Consider the following 23,609-nt stretch of genomic DNA (forward strand, 5'->3'; position numbering starts at 1 on the left):
CCGCTGGTCCTGCTGCCACCAGGGGTGAAAGGGTGGCAGCAGTTCTCACTCCTGTTTCTTGTGGCAGCAGTTCTTGCTCCTGTTGTGGCTGTCACTGCTGCTCTTCTGGGAAGGCGGGGCTGCACAGGAGCTGACTCCATGTGGGAGGAACGTCTGTCCAATGCCAGGGGAAGAGGTGTGCTAGCCGGGAAGCAATCATGCTCTCTTGGCAGAAGTAAGGGGGACTTTCCACTGGCTTGTTCTTGGTGGTGGGCTGGAGAGGGGCACTTCATCCTGGCCATAGTTGGGGTGAAGCTCTCCCACCTGCTGATTCCCCAACCCAAGCCCCAGAAACACCTACGCCCCATCTGAGGCCAGGAAGGAGCTAAAGCTTTCCAGCTGAGGAAGATGACATTCCCTTCCCAACTTTCTCTCCCTGTCCAGGGCTGTGGAACTGGGTCATCAGTGGGGATCTCCTGCCATTCCGACGGGGACCAGGGGGATGGGCAGGGAGGTGCGAGGACCCCCAAAAGACCAGGGCAGAGCCGGTGCATGCACGCTGGCCAGCTGGTCTTTGTGCACGCATGTGCACCAGAAACCGGAAAATCAGGCACACTAGAAACCGGAAGACTAGGCGCACTGGAAACTGAAAGATCATCTGTTCTTTTGGTTTCCAGTACATGAGTGCATGTACACTTGCACGTGCACTCCCATTTCGGCACTCGGTGCTGAAAAGGTTTGCCAAACTGCTTTAAACTAATATGTCTGATCAGTTCATATTTGTTTCCATTCTTTATACTACTTTTCCTTTAGTGGAGAACTGCATTTCCTCTACTTTTCAAGATTCAATACTGTAGTTCCACTAAAATCTATCTGCAATGATGCCAAAGCTATTCTTGTATATTTTGCTTTTGGATGCCAGTTTCATTGTCTCAGTAGTTAATTATATTTATTACATAGGGTTGTAATAAAGTCCACAGTTGTAGCAGATACTTCCATTTATTTTTACAAATTTTCCTCTCTTATGAAGAACAAACTAAACCATTGATGTAGTTCTCATTGTTGAAATCTTGTCACAAGTTTGCAGTTTTTGGAACTGTATGGTTTCTAGGAAAAGCAAAGCATGCCACAAATGTTGCAGGACTCAAGGACAGGTTCATCTTCACGTCTGTTTCTTAAGGTGCTATAAGTAAATTTTTTTGCATTTTTCATTCATTTCCTGGGTTCTTAAATTAAATGAGTTCCTATTTTCTACATTAAGGGGAGTTGGCGAGCCCATTTTAAACTGTTTTGATTGTGCAATTAATTACTTTCTCTGTGAAATGGATACATGCTAATACGCATTGCCTTGTGCCAGGAAAGCCATTGCATTTCAGATGTTATGTTTCATGTAATGCTCTGAGTATCCCAATCCAACCTTCTTGTTTAGGGGAAACATATCGGGAGATGCTTCAAAAGGAAAGATAAGACAGGAAATATTCTGTGGACTGTATTCCATTCAAAATTTATAAAAGGAACATCACAGTCTAAGTTATTACTGTGTTTCTCCAACAATATGCCCCCCCAATAGGAATTCCAGCATGTTTTCTAGGCATAAAATGAAATTAAATTTAGGCCTATTTTAAAACATGCAAAATGGGAGGGAAGGGCAGGGGGGACTTGGTGTTAGAAGCACCCCGCGGGCAGCCATGCCTCGCCACCAGCTGCTTCTAACAGCCAATCATGGCAGAGCGGGGGGCTCCCTACCCCCACCAAGCACCTTTGCTGCAGACCCAGGTCAGCGGGTGGGCAGCATTGGCGTGGATGTCTGCCAGCAGCGTTTCAGCCACTTCTCAGGCCTCCGTAGCTTACGTGGAAGTTACAGAAGCGGCTCCACCACCCAAGAAGTGGCTGAAATGCTTCCACAGTTCCTGCCGCTGCTGTTGTTGGAGACAGCGCTGGTGAGAGGGACAGCTGCAGCTCGGCCTGGGCGCACTTGGAATGCAGGAATGGGCATGCACCGGGACTTTTGGAAACTTGCAGAGCCCGAGGCTGGAGTACCAAGGGTAGCAGCAGTAGAGATGCTCACTCAGCTGTTCTCATGCCCAACCAGCCGCTTGGGATTAAACGAAAGCGCAATGCGCAGCACTCCCAGGTACCTCAAAATGTTTTTTTTCCCTGTTGCGGGGACAGCAGGAAAAGCGGGAGCGACTCAAATGCTGTTGTTGGAGACGGCGCTGGCAAGAGGCGCCAGTGCGAACTGTAGAAGCTATGGAGGCCCGAGAAGCATTTGAAACCTTGCTGGCAGACATCCACGCTGATGCCGCCTGCCCGCTAACCCAGGTCTGCAGCAAAGGCGCTTGGTGGGGATAGGGAGCCCTCCACGCTCCACCATGATCGGCCGTTAGGAGTGGCTGGTAGTGAGGCGTGGCTGCCTGCGGGGTGCTCTAGGCAAGAGTGCACAGGGGGAGAAATTAATTCACCCCCAAAAGACATCCTAGCCATTTTTTCGGGTCTCAAAAAAAATAAGACCCAGCCTTATTATATGAGAAACACAGTGTCAGCTTGAAGTATAATACTTGGTGCCTTAAAATTAAAATTTCCACAGAATCTGGGAATTCATGCGATTGACAGAAAGATAACTCATGTATTGTTGATCATTCTAGTGAAGACCTATCTGCAAGAACCAACAGAAACCATCAATATGTACTTTTATTGAGAAAATGAGTTACCTTGAATGATCAATAATACATAACATGAAATAAAACTGCAGAGGTTGCAAACAATAGCATCTAGCTTTACCTTGCTGATTGTATAATATTATATCACATCATATCTCCTTAAAGAAACAATGGCAAACTGCTTCATCTTGTGATGTAAATTGTGCAAGTATATTAATGTTGATTCAGGAGCTGAGCTTAACTCACTTATTTACACACAAAATATGGGAGAGATTGGGCAGCTTGCCATTCTTATAAAATGTTTCACATTTCTTTTCAAAGATAACATTTGGAGGCATGCCTTTTTCTGGGAAGCCCAGTTCAAACAGCAGAAAGAATTTCAAAGGCTGCATGGAAAGCATAATCTACAATACCAACAATATCACAGATATGGCCAGAAGGAAGAAGCTGGAACCTTCTACTGGGGTCAGTACATTGCTTTGTCATCTAAAGGAAAAAATGGCAGTTTGCATATTATTCATATATATTTGAAATCCATTTTTACACTACATATCTAGATACACATTTTAGCATTTGTGTGAACAAACTGCATTAAGAACAATTTTTAAATGGATCTTTGGAATTTTTTCCCATCATGTAGTGAATGTCTATTTGATAATCCAAATGAAAGCTGTTAAGCTTCAAATATTATCAGTTAAAAAAGCTATATTTGGGATTTCAAGAGGTGAAAAAAAGAAAAGCATTGTACAATGATCCTTACTTGTTGTTTACAGTCATTTGTGTCGAAACTCATAAACCAGATTGCAATTTTGAAAATATCTATATCTATATCTATATATATATAAGTGTGTGTGTGTGTGTGTGTGTGTGTGTGTGTGTGTGTGTGTGTGTGTGTGTGTGGTGTTCCAGCATAACTCTGGAATGCCTCAAGCAATTTCAACCAAATTTGGTACACAGATGACTTACCCTCTGGAAACAAATACTGTGAAAATAAGACACCCCAAACATCCCTTGGTGGGGTTTTGCCTTAAAATGGCTTCTACTGTACAGCACAGTGGACTTGCTCTGGTAACGGCTTCACAGTACTCCACAAGGGAGCTCTCTCTTGTGCAGGAATAGAAGAATTGTGATGCTGCATGAGAGACAGTACAATAGCATGAGTTCTGACTTACAAATACAGGATTGGGATAAATAAATACCCAGGCAACACTGGGTTATCAGCTAGTTCTTTAACAAAATTTAAATAATTCACATAAGCACCTTAAAACAAGTTTATTTGTGTCACTGAGGCTAGTTTTTTAAAATATATATATTGTTTTTAATCTCCACTGTTGCTCTTACCATAAGTAATTTCAAAACTATTTTTAGGCAACTATATCATTCAAAATAACATATCATGTATTCCTCAGGCTATCCTGCTAAACTAGGCTAACTTTAGATACTTAATAGGTCTTGGGTGGCTATTTTTTTGTATGCCCTTTGATGGATGCATTTTTATTAATGTATTGATATTTATGGGTGATATACTAGTTTTTTTCTGAACAGCAAGATAATTGGAAGAGTATTATGATATGTTTGCCAAAGACCATTAAACATTATCTTATAAATCTATGCTGCACTCTTTGGATTGGGTAATCCACTTATATTGGATTAACAAATTTGCATAATGAGTGCATGAAATAAATAGTTCAAAGTTTACATGTGTGATAATAGCTGATTTGAACACTTCATTGTTTGTAACATTCTTTCTGAAAAATTAAAAATGTAATTTTTTAGCAACAACTTAGCAACTAATTGATCATCCTTACTGTTAAGAAATCTCTCTTAGTTGTAGGTTGCATGTCTCCTTGATTAGTTTCATCCATTGGTTCTTGTCTTGCTTTCTAGTGTTTCGGAATATAGTTTGTCCTCTTCATCATAGTGGCAGCCCCTCAAATACTGGAACACTGCTATCTCTTTGGTCTAGCTATTATTGGTTTTTGTTTTTTTGTACTGTAGTTCTTATCAGAAATCATCATTTTAAAAAAATACATCCATTTTTTTCCATACGACTTTGAGACTTTTGAGGTTCTTCATAGGCTTTTGAGATTCTATAGCCGTGATGGCGAACCTATGGCATGCGTGCCTCGCATGGCATGCAGAGCCATTTGTGTGGGCACACAATCCCCAGCCACACTTACCTACACTGCACATGCGCATGCCTCCCAGCTGATTTTTTGGCCCATTTGGGGCCTTTTTAATCTTCCCAGAGACTCGAGGGAAGCCTCTGCAGCCTTTGGAGGCCGAAAAAGAGGCCTGTTTCATCACTTCCTGTATTTCCGGAAATACCGGAAGTGATGAAACAGGCCCATTTTTCGGCCTCCAAAGGCTGCAGAGGGTTCCCTTGAGCCTCTGGGAGGCCAAAAAGGCCTCAAACAGGCTGAAAATCAGCTGGGAGGCGCACTGTGCAGTAAGGGGGTGGTGGGGAGAAGGGGCATTGCGCGCGCATGCGCAGGGGGTGTGGGGGGGCATGTATTGCCTTCTGGGTGCTGGTATGCGAGCGCAAGCATGCAATTTTTGGCACAGGAGCCCAAAAAGGTGAGCCACCACTGGTCTCTAGGTTATTTGAGCAGTATAGATTCTCACAATCTCAGGCTCTCCATTTAAAAAAAAGTCTCTAATCCTACTATTATTATGTTACAGGTTGTTTTTTTTTAAAAAAAGTCCTTTTATTTTTACACCCGCATTTAAATATTTAATCTTTGGATTCATGATTATTTCCCACTTTTTACTTCGTGTATCTTCATATTTTTCTTATTTAAAGATTCCCTACTCTTCTTGTGTTTTGCTCTAAGAATTACTTTACACAACTGCTTTTCAGATATCTTCAAAGATGCCTAAAGTGGCTGAGGAACATATTGTAGAGTGACTAAATAACCTTTATACACTAATCATCAGGTTTTATGACATTTAACAGCTGATTTCCAAATTGTCCCTTGAATAACAAAACCTTTGAATAAGTAATTGCATTCTTCAGCAGAGGGAGCGATCCAAGGAACTGATACAGAATGCAATATTGTTCTGTATTATTGATGTTTTATACTGTATTTCTAACACTGTTGCAAGATTTGTATATGTAGTGTAGAAATGCATTAGTGCATCAACAACATATTATTTTGGAGGACTTACTTGATTTTCCAACAGAAATTGTGGCTGTAAAAATGGCATTTATTTCAAGCTGAGTTATCTCTATTGCCTTACTAGTAGGAAAACAAGATCAATTTTGTACTAATTAAATCAGCATAGATTTTCATTTCTTTTCTTCATATTCACTTTATTGTTATTATTGCTCTGGGAAATTGGATTCATGTAAAAAAATGGCTTCAGTAATATATCCCTTTAGAAATTTAAAAGAAAAGCTACCTTATACTTGGCCTTTAATCTATTTTTATTTGTTTTTTTAAATCAGAAAAGCATAAATGTTAGTCTAATAGCCAGATGTTTTTAAATATTAATTTTGACACACTATAGACTGTCAGGGCAATAATGCTCTCTCAGCCTCTGTCTCCACAGTTGTATTACAAATTAAAAATAACCCGAACAAGGTTGTTGCAGGTGTTTTTAATTTTTTTTAAATATCTAAGAACAATATTATATATTTATTACATCTGTGTTTCCTTTCTGCTTTCCAGGTACAATAGTATACCTGGATATTTCAGAATATTTATTAATTCCAAGGATTGTCTAAACGATTTAGAAGAATAATACGTCACTATTATTTAATTATTACATATTTTTCTATAAATTAATATGTTTTAAATGTCTATATTTCACTGGGTCAATACAATTATTTTATTAGCGAAGCTATGTGGACATTATTATATGTTTTTCATTTTGTTTTTACATAGGGGAATTTAAGCTTTTCCTGTGTGGAGCCTCATACAGTGCCAGTATTTTTCAATGCTACTAGTTTCCTGGAAGTGCCTGGCCATCCAAATCGTGAATTATTCTCAGTCAGTTTTCAATTTCGAACATGGAATCCAAATGGAGTTTTGTTATTCAGCAATTTTGCTGAAGGATTGGGAAGCATACAGATTGACTTGACTGAGGGAAAAATTAATGTCCGTATCAATGTCACTGGAGTGAAGAAGAATAAAATCAACATATCTTCAGGTGAGCATAGCAACTCGTGTGTGTGTGTGTGTGTGTGTGTGTGTGTGTGTGTGTGTGTGTATTATAAAGTATTTCTTCATGTGATTTTGAACTTTCCTACTTGATAGAAGTTACTTGGTTACCAAAAAATTTTTGTTTTAGATTTGATGAAAAAATAGAAGTTATACCTTATTTTTTGTAAAGGAATTTCTTACTTATTGAATTGCCGTAGTTATATTTAAGTATAAATAGTTGAAAGTTTATCTGTCTGGAGTATAGTGTTAAAATTCATAATGGAGCTGAATTCAATCACTTTGGGATAAATGATATGTTGTGGGGTGAGGAAAGAAATTATTCTTCCAAACACAATGGAGGATATGTCACTAATAAATATTATAATCAATGTATAGCAACATTTTTAAAGAGTGACATGAATAAACTTAAATCAGGACAAATCTTTTTTTAAAAAATATTTTTTTTATTTTTATATTTTAAAAAACATCTCTTTTGGCAAACAGTGTGGTTCCAAGTTTTAACATTTCAATACAAACATGATCATCTTACATATTCATCTTACATATTCATCTTTCTTATTCAATTTCATATCACATTAATACATATTCTATTTTCCTTTAAATATCTCACATATTAAATTCATTACACTTATTTTGTCCAATCCCTGTTCATATCTTAACTTATTTCATTTTTCTTAAAATATTCTCATATCTTATTTTATAATATTATCTAAGATTCTTATTTCATTTCATATTCATTACACATATTGCTTTTATCTGTCACATTTACAATTTTATCACATATTGTTATTCCATTCATTATTCAATAAATTTTATCCTTATTCTAATAATTCAAAAAAAAATTCCCCTTTATTTCAATTAGAATTTGCCACCTATTTACCTTATACATTCCTTCAATTTATTCCCTTTAATTCATTGTAAAAATTTACCATAGTATAGTCATTTTTTAATTACCACATTCTACATTGCTAACAATATTCTCCTAATTACTACATATCACATATGCATATATATTTTAAGTCAGATTCCGCATGGTATTCTTTTTTTCAATTACCTTATAAATCATCTATATATTTCAAAAATATTAATCTATTCAATTAATTGTAGAAACTGATATTAAACTTTTCATTATAATTCTCATAATTCATTTTAATTTTATTCATTGCTTTATTAAATATCAGTTAATATTCTTATAATAAATTCCCATTTCCATATCTATTTCAATAAAATCTATTAACAATAATCCTTAAAAAAAGAAGAAAAAATATCAGTTCCAGTCTTATCTATTTTTAAATCCTTATTCTTATATAATGCAGCAAATTACTTTGCAGAATCTCCCTCCCTATTCTTCTTCTACCCCTTTGTCTCTCACCCTCCAGACTATATAATTTCTTTTCATTCTTCTTTGCTTTCTGCCTCCCTTCATTTTCTGGTCCTTGTTTATTTTGTCCCCCTCACTCTCTCAATCTTTCATCTGTAATTCCCTCTTCTGCTGTTTCCTTTTCCTTTGTTTAGTTTTCCAAACAATTCCCCCTTTAATTATCACATCAAACCTCAAATTTTTAACTTTAATTCCCCCCCCCCGCCGTTTTTAATATTCATTGTTCCACTTGTTCTTTAAAGCTGGTTTCCTCATTGTTTAACTCCTCCCCCTCTGGTTCTCTTTGTTGTTCTTCAATATGAATTGTAATTTCTAATTTTTGTAGAATAATACTGTACATTTCCATGTTTTCTTTCATCATTTCTATTTTATATTGTAATTCCAGTCTCATTTCCACACATAATTTTCCCATTTTGTATGCTTTTTCTCCCCCCTTCTTTAATAATTATATCCAGTCCAAATGTTCAGTAGTTTATTTCAACCAGTGTCTTTTATATTTAATTTCAACAATCAATGTCCATAAGTCTTTGTTTCCAGGTTCCTTCTGTTAATTTCTTTTCTAACTTTTTTCCAAAATCACCAAATAATCCAAGGCAATTTCTTCACATATCTTTTTCCTTTGTAGTATTCTAGTATTTAACTTTTCAGGGTTTTTATTTTATTATAGTGGAGTTCCTCTTATTTCTTTTTAAATTCCAATTTTAGAAAGACCAAGCAGTTTTCAAAGAGTCACTGAAATTTTTCTTGTACCCTTAGGTGGTGCTCTCAGTTCTGTTTCCATGTTCCACCCTTTCTTTTCCCTTTTCCCTTTTTAAACTTTTATTAATTTTGCTAATTCCAGTTATTAGCTATTACTTCTTTTTAACAAGTTCAATTCTAGCATTTACTTATGCCTATTTAGTGCCAAAAGTCCAACAATTATCCAGCTTAATTTCCAATCCTTTTGTAAACAAATATTTTCCTCTAAATTTTCCACCTCCAAATTAATTCATTTCAATGCTCAAAACCAATTTCATAAGTTCAAATTTTCTTCTCACTCTCTCTGGTCGCCACTTTTAAACACTTTCATCAAAAATAGTTCTTTATTTCTTAATTCCGGGGTAACTTAATGTCCATGTGCACTGCCTGGTTCACACACGACTCACAACTTTACCGCTCCAGCACAGTCTTAGTTTCCCGGACTGCCTCCCGTCTTCATGTGGCCATTTTGGACCAGTGCTGCAACTTGTCATCGGAGGGGGTTTATCTTGTCAGGGAGGGGAGATGCAGCTCCCTTCAACCCTCCAAGTGGTTCCCCTTTCTTCACCAGGGTGGTTCTGATACCAATCGGGACCCTCCAACAAGTGAGCACAGAGTGAAACCACGCACAATTGTGGATTCCACTGTGACGCGGCAGAAGAACAACCGGAAGTCCAATCAGGACACATCTTAAGGAACTTGAATTTTAAATGTTGATATTAGGGAAGATATCAAAAGAGAGTAGAAGAAACAGAGGCAAGGATAACAATCAATGCCATTTTCACTACAATCAAAAAGAAGAAATAGATCAGCAAATAGAAGAAACGAATAGTGATTCTTTAACTGTATCCCAAAGGCAACAATGATGCTTAATAGGAAAATGGTATATTATGCATGGTTTTCCACATAAGAATGAGCAAAAAAGTCAAAATAATAGTTAAGGCTATAACACTGAATCCTTGATCATTTTTGACATTTGTTGTATCTGTAACTGTGCATATAAAAAGGGGATGGGAGAACGAAAGACTGTATATCAAGAGTATACTAGAGGCAAAGAAAATGGGCAGTTTTGAATTTTTTCATTGTGACATTAATGTTTTGATACTTCTGTTGAGATAGTTACATGCCAGACAATTGTAATGATGGCCTCATTGTTGTGGACTTGACTGTACCAAATTCAATTGATGCTTTTGGCATATTATTGATATGGGCCTCTAATAGCATTAGCATAACAATTTAGATGTTTTGAAAATAACTAAAAATATTGACCCAACAAGAAAAGTCTGTTGCTTTAAAATGAACCAGTTCTAGATGATGAGCAACAATTCATTTTATGGTCTTCTGATACCAGGCCTATAATTCGACCCTACCACCTCTGCCAGGGTCCAGGGGTGGGATTCTACCAGTTTGCACCTATTCGCTAGAACCAGGTATTAACATTCTAAGCAGTTCGGAGCACTGGTTGTTAGAAGAAATTACTGGCCTAACCCTTTAAGGAAGATAGGAAGGAATCATTCTGGTGTTGCTTACAGAAACTGCCTCTCCATTAACCCTTATTACATTCTTGACCGGACTAGACTTCCTGTCTCAGGAACGTCTCCGGAGTTTTTTTCCCCTCCTTTGTTGGTACTTTGCTTGTGTGGAGTGATCATTCAAAATTACAATGGCACTGAAAAAAGTAACTTATGACCATTTTTCACACTTATGACTGTTGCAAGCATCCCCACGAGAGGCCAGGCAAGGAGATGCGTGCCTCAATGTGAGTGATATTGAGTTGGCCATGCCCAGCCAATGACATGACCATCAAGCCATGTCCACCCAGTCACATGACCACCAAGCCATGCCCACCAACTAAGCCATGCCCACAGAACCGGTTATTAAAAAATTTGAATCCCACCCTTGGCAGGGTCCCAATGTGAAATAGCAAAACATGCAGAATCAAAAGCTATTTACAGCTCCACCAAAGTAGCTATTATTAACACATTTAAACAAATGTTAGCAGACCAGCACAATCATCTACTTCGTGTTTCTCATGGGCTCTTTCAGGTTCTTGTTAAGGTTCAGCATACTTCTAGCTGCAAAAACCTTCTATTTGAAAACAATTGTTTGACATGGGAATTTAGCTGTTTAACACCCACTATTTGATTCCTATATAAAGTGGAGAAAAAACAGATTTCTCCAACCATAAATTTTGGATATCTAAAAATCAGTTATGTTGCATAACTTTTGCCTTTGCTCATTAAATAGACAAAAAACAATGGGGAGACCTGGGATTGAAGTTATTGAGCAAGGTGATAATGTGAGCATTCACTTGATGACCATCATGATATCTGACCAAAATTCTGGAGCCAATTGTGGTTATAATTCAAGGACTATCTGTTTGGCAAATCTCACATAATTCTTTTTAAAATCCACATTAACCTTGATTTCATCCTACCATTGTCTTCCAAATATCAGATTGTATCCTCCTAATTCCAAAATAATTATTTAATCTTTCTGTGAAGTATAACTAGATCTTATCAATTTTATGAAGTTATCTCCAAAACTCATGTCTTCTAATATCTTGAACAAGAAAGCTCAGTTAAATGATCAAGGCTTTATCTGCATCAAGAAAAATCAGTGTGGCTTGTTCTTCATTATGTTGCTCCAAATATTACAGGATATTCAGTGTATTTCTAACATTATCTTTTAGGTAATACCCCATGTTGATCCTCATGAATATCCTTCTTTAGATATTCAAAAATAGCCTTTGGTAATTTTTCCCATAGGAAAATAGTTTAGAACTTGAAAATGGAATTCATCATTCAGGATGAAACACAGCTATTGTTCTGGCAGAGCAATTTGGCCATGGATTTTTGCCTGCCAGTCTCTGTAACTGTGTAGCTTTATAATGTGTCCTTTGGCAGCTTGGCATTTTCTGTTGACATTAATCGAGTAAAAGTGAACTTTTATCCCACTCTTTCTTGAAAGAGCATCCCCTTTCTGAAGCATTATGTTTGTTTTCTATGCAGTTTACAGAACTAGGAGCCACAATAGGCCTGGGGGGGGAAAGCTAAGCTTCTCTAACATTATTTAGATCTTCAAAAAGATAGCAATTCCCTTTTGTAAGAGTATTTGCACATTTTACGATTTCAATTCAAATGTTGCTGAAACGGTGCATGGATTCATGGGGAGGAGAGGCAAAAAGCTTGAGTTTTCTAAAGCAGATTTACACAATTGATACTGTCTTGAGGAAATTTACTCATTAATTTTATGTATATGCAAAGAAACTAAAGTGTCTTATTTTTGAAATAGCTTCCATAAATGTGTAGTTTATTTTAATATGACAAGATTATTGGTAAATAGACAATAAATAGACAAAATGCACTGGATATTTCTCTGAGGTGTTCTGCAATGTGAATGTCTATCTATAGAGGACAAAAGAAAACAGTGAGCTAATGCCACTAGTACTAGGTTTTGATTTGAAATCTTTAAAGCCCCCATTTTTAATGGTATATATTTTTGTTTCTTAGAATGCAGAAATACATAATCAAATTCTTAGTGTGATGTTTTATATCTGACATCTGCAGAGTTTTATCCAGTTATCTCTCAGAACAATTTAAACTGTTTTTATGTATATCTATAACATAGTCAATATTCATTAAAAAGAGTTCTTGTATTATCTATTATCTCATAGCCAATTCAAAAAATATTATATAATATTTTTAAAAACAAAATGCAGTCAAAATATTATTATTTCTATTATATTTCTATTATAAATATTATTATTTCTATTATTTGCAAATAGAAATTAAATAGAACAATCAAAATGTGTTGATGGTGAAGTAAATAATGTAAATTAAGTAAATTATGACTGTTATATCTTGGCATAAATGTGAATACAGCCTTCATGTATACTATTACATTAATAGATGTACTATTATTGATATTCTTTATTAGATTGATATTCTCTCATGCAGTAAAAACTAATAGAATTCAGAGATCATCAAGTAATCCAAATAGTCCCAAGTTATTTCTTCTTATTTCTTTTTTCACTTTCTCTTCCTGGGGTTTTTGTTGCGATGTTTCAGTTAAAATGTATCTTTTGGAAGTCTTGTTGAGATTTTGCTGTAAGTTCTTTTTCATTCCAGGCAGTCTCCTCCCTTCCAGATCCTGCCCTTTTATTCTTTTTCTCTCCTTTCCTGTTTTCAAAAGCTTTTGATTATCCAGAAATCTTTATGATCCCTTTGACTTTTTATTTTCAGCATTAAATGCCTATTAATGTCAAAGTGGATTTTTTTCCAATTTCTTGCTTAAGTCTCTTAGCTGTCAGTATAGGAAAAGGAGAAAAAAACCCCAAATCTTTTCCCTTTTCTCTCTCCTTCGCAGCTTAAATACCTTCTTAGGGAACAATGTTATTGTTTTTTTTTTTAATAGTTTCAATTCCAGGGTATCTTTTTGTTGCTTTTGCTGTTTGACCCGGTCAACCAAAACTTTCTCTTCTTATCTTCCTCCTGCACATTCTTTTCCGGTTGAGTTTTTCTTTGTGGTGAACATTTCTGACCACTGAAAGAACCGCCTTTGAGAAAGGGAGTAATGGCCAGCTGGGGAGGAGAGATGCGGCTCTCCTCAACCCTGCAGGCTTTCTCCCCCTTCTTCACCACCTCTACGGGGTGGCTTAGCCCCGAAACCAGCTGGCTCGGGGCGCTCCAGCGGTGAGCATGGATCAAAGCCTCGCAGAGACGAGGTTTCAGCCTGTCGCTGAAGAAGCTCAAACTGGAAGTCCCCCATTGAAGTTAATGGACTATAATTAACAATATAGGAAGAATCTGAAATAACTTTTGCTATTGAGTTTTGACTGATTAGTTTGTTGTCTTGAAATGAAAATATTGATCTGATTTTTTTCAAATATAGGATTGGTTCTTGCCCTCAAGAGGAGCATATAACTCAGGGATATGGTTAGTTAATAAATAGGAAACAAATAAAAATGAAACAACACTCCAGTAAATAGGGCAGTGTCATTACTCAGTAGTTAAGATGCTGGGGTTGTCGGCTGGATGGGTGCCTACCCCTGTTATGCAATAGTTGGCATACCCAACTATTGCATAACAGGGTAGGCACCCATCTTCACCTACCTCCTGCCTACCTAGCAGTAAATGTGAGTAGATAAACAGGTACCACTTGGGTGGGGAGGAAATAGGGTTCCATGTCATCCGGCTGGCCATATGAATGCAGAAATGTCTTTGGACAGCCCTGGTTAATGGCCTTGAAACAGAGAGGAATGCTGCCCCCTATAGTTGGAAACAACTAGCAGAATAAAATCTTCAGGCAGTCCTATACCAACAAATAGCTCAAATCTACAAGAATGAGGGTTAGAAAAACTAAGGCCCAGGATGAACTAAGACTTGCAACAAATGTCAATAATAATAAGAAATGTTTAAAATAGAATAGAATTCTTTATTGACCAAGTGTGATTGGACACACAAGGAATTTGTCTTGGTGCAAATGCTCTCAGTATACATATAAAAAAAGATACATTTGTCAAGAGTCAAGAATCATAAGGTACAACACTTAATGATAGTCATAGGGTATAAAAAAATTCATTCTACATGTAAATAAAAAGAAAAAAGTCAAGGAAATGTTCAGTCCACTAATAGAAGAAGATAACATGTAGAGGACAGGGAACAGGAGAAAATAGAAGTGGTTAATTCATTCTTTGCATCTATCTTCATGCAAAAGGAAAAAAATAGTCCAACCTATCCAAAGCAACAATGTGTGCTGATAAGGAATAAGGAAGGAATATTCTTAGTTCTTCTTGGAAACTGGAGAAGACAACATTCAAAAAAATCAAAATGATCAACTAGAATTACCTGAAGGTAAGACTCAACCAGTGGGTTAATATATAATTTCATCCAACCAATCTTTGAGAATCCTGCACAACTGTTCTCAAAAAATTGTATCTTGGTTCCCACAATGAAATGATGAGAAAAAAACAATTCCAGATACATTAGACCTTTTCCTGAAATGATGGCTGTCAATTTTCCAATTCATTTGATTCAGTTGAATTCTCTGGATTGTCACCACCTAAACTCATCCAATTATTTAATGAGGAACCTGAATATTCCAAGGCTTTGTAATGGAATATGGATGATTTTAACAGAGAACTACAAGAATATCATTGCAGCAAAGATAGACATTAATGTATTTTAAAATGACATTGTCATGATTCCAATAACTACGCTCAATTTATCAGAAAGTGAAGATATCTGTCTTCAGCAGACACAGTTCCCAGTAAGCCAAGATTTGTTCTCAATATATATGTAAAGTACAAAGTCTTGGAATATCCAGGTTCCTCATTAACATGAAGAATGTTCTGATTTATTGTTAAAAAATGCCAAATCAACCACAAATGTTGTCATCTGAAGTATTGTTTGTTAAAGGAAAAACATCTATATTTATCTTGCTACACATCTTTTTTCTTTAATAAAATGATAATTAAAAAGCGAAATAACAGCAATTTGACCATGGTCATTCTGTTTCTCTGTTTAGGTGAAGAACTATCTCTGAAAAGATTACTCAAAGCATTATCTAGTTCTCTCTACAATTCTGATCAACTAAGGATAAAGATACTGCAAAAGATATATAAGTTCAAAATGAAAGCTCTATAAAAGCAGATAGAGTGCAAAAAATAGTTAATAGGTATACAAAGCAACTTAATCTGGCAAAGTAAATGTTTATTAAATCTAGTTTATTAAATTGAATGCCAAGCATAAATCATTAATCAATGACTTGTTTGAACCATGCTGCACAGAATCAGGCAATATTTTCTTTCTTCATAATTATATTGCATGTCTGTAACATAATACTAATGCAACAGTTTGGTCCTTAAAATCATAGGTATATTTACATTTTGAAATTAATGCCACTGGTCAAGGATGGATCAGTTTCAAGTTTATTTGACAGGACTGAATTTCAGTGAGTCATGATAGACATGGTTTCAGTGATAGACATGATTTCTCACTACTCTTTTTCCATTGTGGCCCTAAGATATAGACTTTTTTCTCTTTTTATTTTTATTAAGTATAATTTAGTGTCATACTAAACCACATATTATTGTTAATTTCACTAAAGGTTTGGGGAAAAAACTAACTTCATAACTTATTCATTGAAGCCACCTTATTACAGACATTGGTAATTGCAGTTAGCAGCAAGTTAGACAAAACATGCTATAATTAATTTTTAAAAAGGAAGCACAAACCTTTTCAAATGTTGGCAATCACACTGGAGATAATAATGAAAAATGCACAAGCAAAAACTTAGTTTGATAAAACAGCATTTATTCCAATGCCCAATTGCTAGCATAATATGTGAACCTGCTGTATAAATTAATAATTATGGATTAGTATATTGTCTGAACACAAATACTGGTTACATTATATCTTACATTATGTGTAAGCCCAACCATTGCTTATTATTTTAGACAATTTTATTCTATATTTCTAATTTCATTGTATAATAGAGCAAGATAATTACTCTAGAATTGTATTATAATAATATCTTTCAGTGGAAGATATTGTCAGTGGAATACTGTCAGTGGAAATTTGTTGGGAGACAGACTGCACAAGACTTGAATATTTTATTCTCATTCAGTGTTGAGGAGGGAAAGACCAGGGAATAAACTGCACTTATTACAAATGTTGAAGATGTCTCCTACGTTTTGTCCAAAATATCTGAAGTATTTGGAGACTTACAAAGATCAGAAAACTTTGTATTTGAACTTTGAAATAAGATAAGATTTCCCCTTTGAAATAATTTAAAACAGTTTTCCGCAATAATGCCTCTTTTTTTTTTTTAATAAAAAATTATTTGGGTTTTCACAAAACATAATACAAGTAAAACTTCTTTTTTTGAGAATAGCATGGTCCCGGGTTTTCACTTCTCCATACAGACACAAATTCAATTTCATTTTCATCTTTGTGTTCTATTCCATATCTTATTACTGTTTTAACATTTTCTCAATAATTTTCCCTTCCCTTAGTTTTCTCAATCTTACTTTTAATTATCTCATTCCTTTCTAAATTCAATTATATATATCTTTTTTCTAAGTTTCAATACCCTTCTAGTCATCATATTTATACTTTTGTCTGTCCTGTTTCAATTTCATACTTTCTTTTCTCATTAAACAATTTTTCCACTGTAGTTACTAATTGGAATATGACACCTTTGTATCTTTTAATTTTTATCCATTCAACTCTTATTTAAACTTCAACTTATGCCTTTACAATTATAACGTTCAATATTTATAACTTCCAGTCGAATTCTGCTTGGTACATTCTTAAAATAAGCACTAAGTTCTTAAAGAGAATATATATATATATATAACAATAAAAAATAAAATACTTATTCTATTCCAATTCAGCTCTATCATTAATGTTAGTGATAATCTTTGACATCTTTAACATTCCTTTTCAATAGGATATCATACTTCTAGGAACACTTATAACATTTCCATAATTTTTCATGTTTCTTTCATATTCCTCTTCACTTAAATTTTTATAACACATTTATAATAATTAAAATGTTCCTCTCTTTTCCTAATTTCATTCTCTCATTCTCTTTATTTCATTTATTTATTAAACATTCTATTACATTACAATAAGTATTTTATCTATCATTTGAATCACACTTGTTTCATATTTTCAAAGTTCATTTCTATTTCTAATATAACAATATTATCTTATGTACCCTTGCAGAATCCCCCTTTCAATTAAGTTTTCACCCATTATCTCTGTGTCTTGTCCATTTTCCCTGTTTCTCTATGTCCTGGTTCTGTCCTTTATAATTTCTTTTCCTTTCCCTCTTCTCCCTCTTGAGCAGAGCAGGCACTGGGAGGGGCAGGGAGGGGGCAGAGTGGAGGGGCTCCTGGGTTTTTTGCCTGAGCTGGGTGAAGATCATCCTGGTGGGCCCAAAGGGTGGTCTTTCAGATTTAATGATTAACAGGACACTTCCCTGAACCCGCAACTCCCTCCAGATAATTAAGATCTACTTTGTGATCAAAGGCAACGTGAAATGAGGGCAGGGAGGGAAGAAGTAGCAGCTTGTGCTTAATCGAGTTTCTGAACCTGAAGGTCCCTGCTCTTCCGAGTTGGGGGTTCAGGGAAGTGTCCTGTTAATCATTAAAGCAATCTGAAAGACCACCCTTTGGGCCCACCAGGATGATCTTCACCCAGCTCAGGCAAAAAGCCCATGAGCCCCTCCACTCTGCCCCATCCCTGCCCCCCCCCCAGTGCCTGCTCTGCTCAAGTCAGAGATGGGGGGGAGGAAACAAGCCTTGGATTCCCAGAGCGCACCTGGGAGGGGGCTTGTCTAGGATGGAAACCAAGTTGGATTGGAGCTGGGATGGAGTCCCCAGGAGAGGATTTCCCAGGCTGCAGAGAGAAGTTTGAAAGAGTGGGACAGGAGAAGACAAAAGCTTCTTTAGCGACCTTCCTGCGATCCAAATGGTTGCAGTGGGAAATCGAGGCGGGGGGGAATAGGGCTATCTGAGGGGATGAAGAAGAGCAGCTGGTTCAGGAAGCAGAAATGCAGCGGGAATCTTGGGGTCGTCTGATATTTATTCTGACAACAGCATATGTACATTGCATTGAGTTTGCATTTGCATTGAGTTTGCAGTTGGGAAACTGATGCAAAGGCATGCCATGCCCTGAAGCGGCTGGGGACTCTGCCTTTGGGGAGCTTTCGTCGGCCGATAGAAGCGGCCTCACGGCGAGGGGAGTGTGTGTTTGCCTCGCCCGAGGCTGCTTCTACCAGCCGATCGAAGTGGCTGGTGACTGCACTTGGGGAGCTTTCATCGCCCGAAAGGGACTGCCTAAAGGCGAGGGGACACAGGCAGCCACGCCAGGAGAAGAAGAAGAGAAGAATTATTGCCAACTACATTCTTTAAAATGGCACAAGAGCTAAATTAAAAGATACATGGAGAGAACTAAATCTGCAGGAAATATAATATACCCTTTTTTCAAATCCCCACAATTCTTGGTCAAGAATAGACATGGTATGGATGGATCCAGAATTGGGAAGGGATATAGAGAAAATAGAGATATTGATGAATAGTCGGGCAGATCACAACCCTATAAAAGTGAAATGGAAAGGAGGAAAAGAGAGGGAGGTGGACTCTAAATCAGAGGATTTTGAAAGAAAAAAAGTGCAAATGTTGGAAAAAGAATTGGAAATATTCTTAATGTAAATGTGAAAGAACAAACAACACTACAAAATCTATGGGATACAACAAAAGCTTACATTCGGGGTCTAACAATAGCTTATATGGCACAATGCAGCAAAGAAAAGAAGAAATAATAAACTATATTGCAGAGAAAACTCAAAGAATTGGAATCCACAATGCAAAAAGAACCCCAAAATGAGAAAATTAAAAGAGAAAGAGATGTGGTTAAACATAAAATAAATTTAATGTCACAAAAAGAAATGGCACTGAACCTTAGACTGGCAAAAAAAATTATTTTGAACACACAAATAAACCAGGAAGATGGCTGGTGTACAAATTGAAGAAGGAGAAAGAGAAAAAAATAATACAATAGCTGCAAGACGTGAATGGGATTCTTCACCATCAGATAGAATGGAAAAAAAGCATTGCCCAATTTTTTTTTGAAAACTCTGTACAGCCAGGAGATATTTTGGAAGAAAATATTAAGCAATACTTAAATGAGAGGGGTTTACCGACAATATCAGATATAACAAGTGAAATGTTGAATGGCAAAATCATGATGATTAAGATGAAGGAGACAATTAAAAAACAAAAAATAATAAAACTGGAATCCCAGCAGAACTCTACAAAGAAATTCAAGAGCCATTGGAGATATTAATGTTGGACCTATATTATGAAGTGCTAGAACAAGCAAGATTACTCATGGACAGAGGCATATATTATGCTTATATTTAAAAAGAATTCATATGATCAGCAGACTAAAAACTATAGGCCAAATTTGTTATTAAATGCGGATTATAAATTATTTGTTACAATAATTGCAAATAGAGTAAAAAAATAAATGAAACCATTCACCCTAATCAAAATGGGTTTTTACCGAAAAGACATCTAAGGAATAATGCAAGAATGATAATGGATGTGTTGGAATACTATGAGGCTCACCCTGAAAAGCAAGTGGTGTTGATATTGTGGATGCACAAAAAGCATTTGGTAACCTAAATTGGCAATTCTTTATTAATCAATTGAATATGATGAACTTTGGACAAAAATTTATAGGGATGATTAGGGCAATATATAGCACACAAACAGCAAAAATAATACTAAATGGAGAAACAACAGATAAATTTAATATAACTAAAGGAGTAAGACAGGGATGCCCACTATCCCCACTTCTATTTATTCTATCAGTAGAGGTACTACTGACACATATTAGACAAATGCAAGAAATAAAAGGATTGAGAATTGAAAAGGAAGAATACAAGGTACAAGCATTTGCAGATGATTTGGTGTTTATTATAGAAGGTCCATTAGAGACATGAATGATATTAATACAAGAAATAGAAGAGTTTGGCAAAGTAGCAGGTTTTAAAATAAATAAAGGCAAAACAAAGATAATAACTAAGAAACTTACTATGAGTCAGAAAGAAGAATTGAAGGAGAAATTGGGGATTCAAACGGCTAAAAAAGTGAAGTACCTTGGAATATGGCTGACAGCAAAATGCTCCTCTATAAAAGAGGACAACTATAATAAATTATTACAACAAATACAAAAAGATTTGGGTAATTGGGCAAAATTACAACTATCATTAATTGGAAAAAATTGCCACTATCAAAATGAACATATTACCTAAAATTCCAAATTGTTACTCTGTAGAACTGTTGAAATTACAATTCCCAGAATTATTTGCTACCATATGGAAGACATCTATAGAAGGTGAGGTTTGTAGATCTTTCCATATAAAACCATATTTCAAGCATTCTTCACAAAGGGGATTCAAAAGTCCAGCACCCATCAATTTCACACAGAGTTGTCACCCTGCTCCAAGAAAGCACTGAGCGTGAAGAATCATCTGAAGAGGAAGATGAGGTTTGCCACGTCCATTTGACACAAAAGAAGATGATCCCCAGAGCAGAAGAAAAGCAGACTATATGTACAGGAAAGATGCCATTTGCCAGAGATATATCTGTCATAGGGAGAGGGACCTTTAAAATACAATTCAAAGAGTTTAGGGGACCCTTGCAGCTGACAGCAGTCAATGGTGCCTGTTGAGGTAATTCCCCGTTAGGAGAATGAGCGCATACAGGGAGACATAGTGAGAGTAGTGAAGAATAATACACACACACAGCACACAGATACACTGTACAGTTAATGTAGGTTTTTACTTTCAATAAACGTTTAAGCACAGTCCGAGATAAGCAGTCCAAGTCATTAACAGGTAAAGCAGTCAGTGTTCAGTTCAGGGATAATCCAAATAACAAGGTCCAGTATCAAAAAACAGTTCAGTAACAGACTTACATCAATGATCAGTAACAGTCATTGGGAGGAATGGCAACTCTCTCCAACAGAAGAAACAGAGACTCACTGAGACCAAGACTAAACAACCCAGGTTTCTGGCTCCATCTTATGGCCATTTGTGGAACCATACCCAATTACAGTTTTAGCATTCTCTTAAAGGCATAGTATTAAAATGTCTATCCTAGTTTATATATTTCCAACCCAAATAACTGTTAGGTGACTTACATTCCTAACATTCTCCCCTTTGGGTAGGACAATATATACAACCTTACATTCTAAGTCCATAATCCTCACAGCAAGCCTTATGCTTTATAGAGCCTTGGGCCTTTGTAAAATGATCTGCTATATTGTTTTCTGACATAGTATTCTAGCTTAATCATCTTACTTTGCACACATTGTCTCACATTTAAATATCTTAAATCTGTGTGTTTCGTTCTTGTCTTAACAGCAATATTTGAGGCCATCTGTATTGCTGATTGGTTATCTTCGTAAATAACAATAGAATCTGTTACATCAATTCCCATGTCAATTAGTAGTTGCTTGTAACAAACTAAACCTGTACATAATAAAGATAAACATGAGAATTCAGCCTCCATTGTTGACAAACTTAGATGTTTATGTCTCATAGATCTCCATCCAATCAATGCCTTTCCCAATAATACTACAGTTCCCGGTGTAGATTTTCCTGTATTTATGTCTATAGCAAAACTTGCATCAGCATATGCAGTTAAACTCAGTTCATCTTTAGGCTCCAAATACAATGCATAATGCACTGTTTGTTTCAGATATCTTAACATACGTTTAGCAGCTTGCCAGTGCCTTTCAGTTGGCTCAGCGTTAAATCTCGCTAATTGATTAACACTTTGCAAATAACAATATGTCTGGCCTTGACCAATTACTGAGATAAGATAAACTACCAATCAAGGACTGATAAATGTTCTTATCAAAAATAGGACTTTGAACATCACTATGGCTAAACTCCTGGCTCATTGGTGTTTTAGCTGGTTTACAAAGTTTCATTTTAAAACTTTTTAGTAATTGGTTAATTTTATCTGCCTGTGAGAACTTGTATCCTCCCCTAGTTCTATCTATTTTTAAACCAAGATATTGTTTGATTTTTCCTAACTTTTTTATCTTAAATTTCTTTTCTAACAGTGAGATTATTTTAGTAGCTTCTTGTTCAGTTTTGGTGATTAATGCTAGGTCATTAGTAAACAATAGCAACAATGAAATTACACCATCACTTTCTTTTTTAAACAAACATGGATCAGCCATGCCAGCTACAAAGCCTATTTTAGTTAATTCTTTAACTATACATTGGTTCCACTCATATCCTGATTGCTTTAAGCCATAAAGACTCTTTTGCAATCTATAGCAATCAGTTGTATTATCATCTTTTATACCTAAAGGTTTCTTTAAACAATTAGTGTGTTGCAACGGTGCATGCAGATATGCCGTCTCAACATCTAAATGGTTTATTGTGTATTTCTCTTTAGCTGCCCACACTAATGCCGCCCTTAATGTAGTAGCCTTCAGACTAGGTGCAAACACCTCATCGTAGTCATTTGCTGTCTGATTGAACCTTTGTGCTACTAACCTGGCTTTATGGGTAACAGTCCCATCTACACCTGACTTTAGCTTATAAACCCATTTACATCTTATGGCATGTTTACCTGGTGGTAACTTAACATTTTCATATACCTCCAACTTTTTTTAATGATTCCAGTTCCTTATCCATTGCTACCTGCCAAGCAGCCTGATCCTTAGCAGGATACAGTTTTAGTTCACTATAGTTACTTGGAACTGTATTCACTTGGCATACAACACTAGCCTGATATCTATCAGGTGGTCATGTTACTCGGGTTGAATGTCTTGGTTACAGGGCTTACTGGTGGACTCACTTGTGCCACCTGCTCCTGTTCTTCTATTTCTGCCTGTGCCTGTTCTACTACTTCCTCTCTGCTGTTTCATTTGTGAATATTGCTCTTCAGATATTCAAGAAAGAATTTCACTGCTGTCTTGGTAGCACTTTGATTGTATTGTATTACAAGATTCTTCTGAGCTAACAGTGAGGTCTGTTGATTCTTTACTGTTTAGCAATATCTAGCTTTCATCTTCTTATTCTTACTTTGAGATATTTTCCACATGTCTTGAAAGTACATCTTCAGTAGATCTGAGTTCCTTCTTATCA

At 36.1% G+C, this 23,609-nt stretch overlaps 1 protein-coding gene across 2 annotated transcripts in view; it reads left to right on the forward strand.

The window, feature by feature from the left end:
* CNTNAP2 (contactin associated protein 2) overlaps positions 1–23,609 on the forward strand; it is a 1,285,310-nt gene that overhangs the window by 695,676 nt on the left and 566,025 nt on the right. For both annotated transcript variants that reach the window (XM_087946425.1, XM_087946426.1), the window contains 2 exons: positions 2,961–3,104; positions 6,527–6,791. In XM_087946425.1, the coding sequence (XP_087802551.1) occupies positions 2,961–3,104; positions 6,527–6,791 (409 nt within the window). The remainder of the gene's footprint in view (positions 1–2,960; positions 3,105–6,526; positions 6,792–23,609) is intronic.

This window comes from Notechis scutatus, chromosome Z (genome assembly GCF_049901735.1).
Source record: "Notechis scutatus isolate UNSWTSFEM ecotype Mainland chromosome Z, rNotScu1.2, whole genome shotgun sequence".
Classification (NCBI taxonomy): domain Eukaryota; kingdom Metazoa; phylum Chordata; class Lepidosauria; order Squamata; family Elapidae; genus Notechis; species Notechis scutatus.